Genomic DNA, 8,674 nt, shown 5'->3' on the forward strand with positions numbered 1-8,674 from the left:
TGAAAATTGGAATGGAATTATATAGCGATCAACTCTTATACTCTAGGTTGAAGCACAGCGTGACTACAAAATACCCGATATACAGAACTAACACGACATCTAACAAGGTACAACTGCTTCGTCGAGGTTGATCAAATGATTTTCGCTCTGACATCGCGTACATAGCGGAAGGTATAAATGGCAGTAAACGAATATCTTAGAATGCTGTTACTGTATGAGTCTGTATTTTAGGTCTTTTAGGTTGATTGAAATATTATCAATGCCACGTATTCTGGCATAATCACAACAGAATACCTTTTCTTCACTGTTAGAAGATAATATGACCTTACTACGACCATCTATTTCTTGGTCATCGGCGCTTCGCCTGACTCAAACCAACCTAGTAAAACACTGAAGAATAAACCACCTGCATCATGAGAAATTCCACCGGATACTGGTCCAGTATATTAGGCACAAGTTCAAGCCAGTCTGGTTTAAATCTACAGGCGATTGTGGCGTTGCAGAAATCCCAGAACTCCGGATACCATCCAGCACTTTCCCAATCGAGTAGAGTGATTCTAAACTCTGGGGTTCCGTCTAGCCTTTCGACCATAATATTCTTCGGTTGAAGATCGCCATGGGTGAAAACAGTACGGTGGTTTTTCAAAGTCTCATTAACCATATTCCGCAATAATCGTATGTATGGGTCTGATTCTGTCTGACGAAGTCTCTCAAGAATAGCCAGATTCATATCTCCCTGATTTGCGAAGGGGCCTGAAATTTTAGGTTGTAGACCTTCCGTCCAGAACACCCCATCAAGATAAGGCTGGCGATTCAACATTCCCAAGTAATCTGGTGGAGGTATACTCCGTAGCTCCGTCATCGCGTCTTTAACCAAGTTGCTTATCGTAGCCTTTTCAACCGGGCTAAGGGATGGCAATAACTCTTCTAGGGTATCGCCGGGGAGATATTCCATAATAATGTAAGTCTTGTTCGTGTTGGGTTCCTTGAAAGCTTCGAAGACTTTCGGGACTGGAACCTTGCTGTTTGCCGCGAGGAACTTCACGTTTTCTGCCTCAATGAGGGATACGCCATAACCCATTTTCACTGCGAACTGCTCGTTTACCCGGACGACTTTGTCGGATGCGTCTGGCGCGCTTACGAATTCCGTCGCGGCCTCGATCTCAGCGACAGTCGGTAGGCGAATGGCGTTCGAGGCCATTGGTTTTGACATCTTATAGACAATGTTAAATTCTCGATATATCACTTGCAATATAGCACAGGAGCAGGCTGAAGTGGGTTGGATTTGAATTTGGATTCAAAGTGGGTGTTTGGTTGTTGGAGAGGCTTTTGTTGTGGTAGTGGTGGTGGTTGTTATTGTTATTGGTGGGGTGCCAGCACTAAGTTCATTACATAATCATTAATGTAGATCATGGCCCAGCGCCGTGAAAATCCGTTTATGCCTTGCACCAGAATTCTAGTTTGACGCCGCGTCCATACCGGAGGATGGCTCATCGAGAAGGAGCACAGCAGGGTTGCCTATGAGGGCAATACCCAGCGAGAGCTTGCGTTTATTTCCGCCAGAGAGCTTGGCTGCCATCCGATTACCGTATGGCGTCAATCCCACGGCGAAAATAACTTCACGGACGTTGTGTTCCACATCAGGAACTCCACGGATGCGAGCATAAAATCGCAAATGCTCCAGAACAGTCATCTGGTCCATTGCATCAAACTGCGGACACACGCCCAAATGGGAGCGTGCGGTTGCGCGGTGTCTCACCACGGACACATTTTCAACGAATATCTCGCCGTCGCTATTGGACGGTTGCATATCACCACGGATCAGGCTGATGGTAGTTGTTTTACCTGCTCCATTCGGACCGAGAAGAGCGAATACTTCTCCCCTACGGACACTAAAAGTCACGTCTTGGACTGCGATGGACTTTCCAAATGCTTTGGTCAGATGCAGCACACGTAGACCGTCATTGGCACTCGATACATGCATCAGTTCGTTCGAGATATCGCCATCAATATGGTGTCTTTCTTCCACATCGTTATGCTTGCCCTTGTCCCTGAAACGAAAGAAAGTCGGGCCACTTTCCAGCCAAAGCAACAATCCGAAGAGGAAGAAAGTCTGAAGAATTAAGTAGAGGATAGGGCCACCGTAAAGGGTGATCTCTCCCGCATAAGGTGCGACCTGCCTATCTCGGCAAAGAATAGAGAAGATGTTCAATGAGACGAACATCGATCGGGCGAGACTGCCAACAGGCGTCACAATAGCAATTGTGAAATGCGCGATGTTGACATATGAATCGATCTTCGTCGTAGGCGCGTAAGTGAGCACCGAGAGATAGGCGATAAAGTAGATAAGAAACATTACACTATCGATGGTCAGTGGATATGCTGCTGGAGAAGAAGGCATTTGGCTTACCACTGTCCGCCAGCGGCACAAGCAAAAGCGCCAAGCTGGGAACGCGAGAATAGGGAGACCACATAGGATATAAGAGTCGAACATAACCCATAGAGAAAGAAAACCACAAATAGATAGCCAGCGTGGTACCACGCGTCAGAAGCCGCTCGAAATATAACTATCGCAAGCACGCTGGTGATTAAAACTAGACAGAAGTCGAAAGCAAGATATGCGAGCCACAAAGGCAGACTCCTAACGCCGTTGCTGTAGTGTAGCGCCCTAACGTTCCTTAATCGTTCAACGGTGGGATAGAGGGCAAATAGAGCAGGGTACACTGCCATTGCCAAGCCAAAGTATACAATAAGCTGGAGCGCCTTTCCAACGTCAGGCTGCCATGGGATGTCGAAGTATTGGAATTGACTACCAATTGAGATGTTTGTGATAAAGTTATCCAGGGCGTTCAGTGCCACGGACGAAAGTGCAATACCACCATTTCCTTTCCAAACGAGTGTCGGAGGAGTAAGCGAATCACCTACGTAGAAGCCTCCAGGAGTCACATTTGCGATATGATTCTCAAGATAATTGTCGAAATCTTGAATGGTGCCAGTCACATGCACATTGCGGGTTAGGATTGGGACTCCTCCTCCAGGGAGACTAGAAGATCCTGATAATGATCTGGCATATCCATTGAGCGCAGCAGGCGTGATCCGCTCCGGAGGTCCTGCGAGAAGTTCGAAGGTTTCCTGTGATGTCAAAGACTGAGGATCAGATGCGGTGTATGTGTCAGTACCCGAACATCCGGCCCTACTAAAGTCCTTCAGAAATAGCGTGACAAGTCCAGCTGCAATAACAGGAATGAGAAAGGCGACAGCATAAGGCAAATAATTGCGACGGAGGATGGTCGCTCGCTTCAGGAACAGTACCCAAGCTTGCCGGAACATCCCAATGCGTTCGCCAGTCAGTAGCTTAAGCTTGGCATCAGCAGACTTCTCCAATTCAGGGTTATCCTGCTTTGGCTGTTCATCAAGAGTTTCTTCAACATCAGATGCCGGATGACGAACATCAAGTTCCTCTGCGACTTTGAGGAATACATCCTCAATTGTAGGGCCGCTCACGCGGTACTCCGTAATGCCCTCTTGCTCCAACATTGCCACAAACTGAGAAGCACGCAAAGAATCATGCACTGTAAATACTGTCTCATCAAATTTGACTTCTTTCGAAGTGCCCTCTAGCTGCAGAAGAGACGTCTTTCCAGAGCCTGGGACGTTATAAACATGAATCCGGTATCCTGAGCCTAGTGTATGTTTCAGCTCGACGCTTGAACCCTGCGCTTTGAGAACTCCTTTGGAAAGAATAGCAATATGGTCCGCAAGGAGTTCTGCTTCATCAAGGAAATGGGTCGTCAAGAGAATGGTCCTCGTCCCCCTTTCAGCCAAGAGGATATCCCAGATCTTTCGTCGAGAGATTGGATCCAAGCCAGAAGAGACTTCGTCGACGCAGCAGATAGATGAGCCTCCCGTGAACATTACTGCTAGTTGCAACTTTCTCTTTTGACCACCAGAGAGTGTTTTGGAACGGACATCTGCTTTCCTGCCAAGGTCACAAGCTTCGATGAGATGTAACAACTGAGTGTTTCCGTCTACACGATCGGTGCCCTTCAAGCGGTTGAATATCCAAACGTGTTCTTTCACAGTGAGGTTATCCCAAAGCACATTCTTCTGCGGGCAAAGTCCAAACCCTCCCGTATTGTTATCGTAATTGAGATCGATCTGGCCGGATGATATCTTGGTAAGACCAGATATAGCATCTAGAGTCGTAGACTTTCCAGATCCGTTAGCGCCTAAAAGGACCATTATTTGTCCTTTGACAACGTCGAGGCTCAAATTGTCGACCGCTAAGACAGTCTGCCGGCGACTTGCCAGTCTAGAAGCAATATTTCTGGAGAACCAGTTCGGTCTATAGAATTTGGTGAAGCTGTCAATCCTGAGTGCGCTCGATCCACCCAAGCTCTTGACATTCCGGTTATTCGAAGTAACCCCGTACAATGCACGTTCGACGAGCGCTGCGCATATAGGGTAGACGATAATTTGAACAATAAGCAACACCCACAAGACAATGGCAGGGACTGTCCACGGGTTGTCTGGGGCCGCTTTAACCAGATTAGTTGGTAGGTTTTGCTTTTCCCAGCGCGCCATGAAGATGGAACACAGAACATAATTCATGGGTGGAAAGAGCAGGCTCAGAATGACAACAGCCGCATTTCCTGCGATATTAGCCTTTTGGGCTATTACTCCCAGAAGCAAGCATGCAACGACTGCAGATATGCCACTAAGTTGAGCTTTCCTAAAGAAAGCCGCCCCAAAAAGACAAAATGATGACAGCGCTAAACCGGTAAGGATATGGAGGCCAATGGTAATGCCAGCTGAGGTCTTCATATAGACACCCAATTTCAGGATTAGGCCAGTTATGATCCACGCTGGACCATAGATAATATCAAGAGCAAGATGCGCTGCTGTGAACCGAGCAGCTTGTGATTCCCAAGCGGATTGATTCGGCATCATGGTGTCGATTAAAGCAGTCATACCTAGCTCACGCTCGGAAGCCACTAATCCTGTAAGCTGATAGGTAACCCCTACGATACCGACGAAAATAGCAACAGCCAATATGTCGATTATAGAGCCCATGTACCGCTCGCGGATCTGGTCTTGTCGTTGCGTTTTCGTTAGAGACGTGTAGGGATACTCTAGGACCTGAGCAGCCAGTCAGCAACCACGGTAGTCTAAACACGAAGAGAGTCAAACCTGAGTTGGAAGCGCAGATTGGTCAATCGTCGTGTTGACAGAGGCGATCGCCCTGTCGATGGAGTACTGAAACGGGAGAACATAGATCTCTTCATCGTTGGCACTCGCATCGACATTGATACGCTGTCCCAGTGCACCATCCGCCCGGACAGAGTAATTCCATATCCCCTGAGGACCCTCCTGTGGGGATGAATAAAAGACCGCAGCAGCGATACATGTCGAGACCCCACGAAGACTGCTACGACAGACATCGCGCAGTTCGCTTTCTGCCGTCAAGATCTCAACGTTTGCTGTGGCTCTAGCAGGCTCAGCCACCTCTATGATCACCCGTTCGATATCTCCGCCCACAAAGCCATTGTTGACAAAGACAAGCTTATCCCTTCCGCCGCCGACAGAACCCAAGGCATCTGCCAAGGATCGGATCGGGGTTGGATGACCGATTCCATAGACGGATGGTTCGACAAACAAATTACGTGCATATGATCTGATCTCAGTGTCAGTCGCAGCACGAATACCGCAGGGGCTACTTAATGGCGGAGGGGGTCAGCAGACATGAAAATAATAAATTCGACCGGTAGGACAAACGCTCGCAGCAGAGTCGTACACCAGGGACGGACCAGCGTGATGAGGAGGTTCTTCGGTGGGTTGGTCGCGAGGTCGCGAGGCGGCGTCTCGCGAGGTGGCGAGGTTTTTGTTACCAGTAGATTACTAGTAAATTACTATTTTATATTAAAATTATATTAATATATATTAATAGGGAATAAAATCTAAAATTTTTAAATCTGGTGGGGTAGTAAGTATAGGTAAATCTTATCTTACAGGGCGGTAAGATTGTAATTGCTATATTTTATACTAGATATTATTAAATTTACTAATAGAATTAAAACAATTTAGTTATAAATTATAATTATACTACTCTATAAGACTAAGTAAATAACTGTTAGATCTGTATTAAAATTAAGTAAATATAAGCTATTAGTACTACTAAATAAATCTCGATTTACTAATAATATTTAATATTTTTTAATAAATATTAAATAATAGATTATTAATATATATTAATATTTATTAATATATATTAGTAATTATTTAATATATTAGTATTTTACTAATAATATTTAATTATATTAAGTTATAATTAATAATAATTTTAAGATTAAATATATTCTCTCTTTTTTTCTATATATATATATTATAAATATATAAAGTATAATTATAATTTTAAATTTAAAAAAGAATAATATATTATAATTTATATTAATATAATTTAAACTTTAAATATTATAATATAAAATAATAAAATATAGTATTACTAGTAAATATTAAAATAATTATAAATAAATATAAATTATATTAATAAAATTTAAATATATTAATATTTATTAAAATTATAAAAGAGTATATATTATTTAATTTATTTTATTTTATATTAATATAGTTTAAATTTTATTAATATTATTATAGTACTAGTATAGAGGATTATATAAGGAGTTATATAATCTTATAAAGATATCTTTAGCGCATAGCTTAATCTGAATTTAAGCTCTTTAAGCTATATTTTATTTACTAAGCCTACTTATAATAGCTTATTTTAGTCTAAATTAGCTAGATAAAGATCTTATAGCTAGTTCTAGTATTAACTATCTTATTCTATTTATTCTAACTTACTTCTTAAGCCTATACCTTAATATTATATAGCTTTAATCTAGGAGTTAATACTATTAATAATATTTACCCTAATTCTCTTATTCTTGCTAATAACTCTAGAAGAATTTATTAAATATATTATTATTAGCTATAGGCTAAAATAATATAATTATTATTACCTAATATATAAATATATTGCTAAGGCTAAGTTATTTATAAATAAGGCTAGTTAATATATTAAATAAATTAAGGTAAGATTTTAAAAACTTTAATAAAAGTTTATAGCTATTAAGGTGCAGGCTTAAGAAGTAAGTTAGAATAAATAGAATAAGGAAGTTAATACTAGGACTAGCTATAGAATCTTTATCTAGCTAATTTAAACTAGAATAAGCTATTATAAGCAGGCTTAATAAATAAGATATAGCTTAAAGAGCTTAAATTCAGATTAAGCTATATACTAAAGATATCTTTATAAGGTTATATAATATTTTATATAAGTATTAGCTAATAGATTTTTATCTCCTATATTAGTATTATAATAATATTTCTCTTTTTAAAATTAAGCTTTATTAAGACTATTCTTTAGTTTTAGCTTATTTAAATAATAGTAATAGAAGTTAATAATAATTTTTTAAGTATATTATAGATAATATATAGGCTCTTTAATTAAATTATTATAACCTATTTATTTAATAGTATATTATAATTAAAGGCTTTTATATCTATAATATTCTTATTAAGAGTTTAAAATATCTTTAATAACTTATTTCTTAAGGCTATTAATTTTAATAGGCAATAATAAAGATTATCTTTATCTAGATATAAGATCTTTAGCAATAAGATAAAGCAGGCTAATATTAAATATAAGATAAATATATATTAAGATAGGCAGGTTAAGCTAATAGATATATAGGCTAATAATTTTAATAATATAGAATAGGCTAAGATTCTTCTAATTAAATTTCTTCTAAAAGTGCTAAATATAGATATTTTAGGTATTTAATTAAATAAACTATCTTATATAATAGCAGCAGGCTAAGATTTAATAATAGTTAATCTATTCTTTATAATAGGTTTAGATAATATAGATCTAGATATAAATATAATTTATAATATTTTATATTTTTTTAATAAAAGCTTTAGTATTTTTAATAATAGGCTAGTTTATAAATTAAATAGGCTTAAATTTTATATATAGATAGAACCTATAATTAATAAAAAAGGGCAATATTTTAATAGTCTTAAAATAATAGGAGTTTAATATAAACTTAGCTAAAGATAGCTAGTTAACTTAATTATTTTATAGATAGCTAATATAAGTATATAGATATTATTTTAAGATAGTATTTATTCTTTTAGTCTAACTATTAATCTTAAGATAATAAGTAATAAATAGTAAGTTTATAATATCTAGATATTAAATTAAGTATTTCTAAAAAATAATAATAAACTAGGGGCCTTAGTTAAATATTATAATCTTTAATAGCTTATAAAGCTTCTATATATAATAGATATATAATTGCGCTACTCTTTTAATATTATAAATAGCTTAATAAAGAATAAAATACCTTATCTTTATAAATTAATCTATAATAATTAATATAATATTATAATCTTAGTAAGATATAAGTTTAATAATAAAATCTATTAAGATATCTTATTAAAAGTATTTAGAGATAAAGAGCTAGTATAAAACTTCTTAATAGCCTTTATTTAAGGATATAATATAATAATAGATATAGTAATTCTAGGTCTAATAATCTATATATTAGTATATATTTAGCTAATAGTACTTCTATAAGATTAAATTATAAAGCTTATATTTTTTAAAATATCT

At 38.0% G+C, this 8,674-nt stretch overlaps 2 protein-coding genes across 2 annotated transcripts; both read right to left on the bottom strand.

Annotated features, from left to right (window-relative positions):
* Nucleotides 1-44: 44 nt before the first annotated feature.
* C8Q69DRAFT_58650 (kinase-like domain-containing protein) lies at nt 45-1,521 on the bottom strand. Its single transcript, XM_028633812.1, has one exon. The coding sequence runs from the start codon at nt 1,211-1,213 to the stop codon at nt 380-382; it is 834 nt and encodes a 277-aa protein (XP_028490064.1). The 5' UTR covers nt 1,214-1,521; the 3' UTR covers nt 45-379.
* C8Q69DRAFT_513375 (putative ABC transporter) lies at nt 1,335-5,669 on the bottom strand (the record flags this gene model as incomplete). Its single annotated transcript, XM_028633312.1, has 4 exons — nt 1,335-2,360; nt 2,411-5,139; nt 5,191-5,597; nt 5,657-5,669. 4 exons carry the CDS (start codon nt 5,667-5,669, stop codon nt 1,457-1,459), a joined length of 4,053 nt encoding a protein of 1,350 aa, XP_028490065.1. The 3' UTR covers nt 1,335-1,456.
* Between the last annotated feature and the right edge of the window lie 3,005 nt (nt 5,670-8,674).

Source organism: Paecilomyces variotii (genome assembly GCF_004022145.1).
Source record: "Paecilomyces variotii strain CBS 101075 chromosome Unknown C8Q69scaffold_1, whole genome shotgun sequence".
In the NCBI taxonomy this organism is placed as follows: Eukaryota; Fungi; Ascomycota; class Eurotiomycetes; order Eurotiales; family Thermoascaceae; genus Paecilomyces; species Paecilomyces variotii.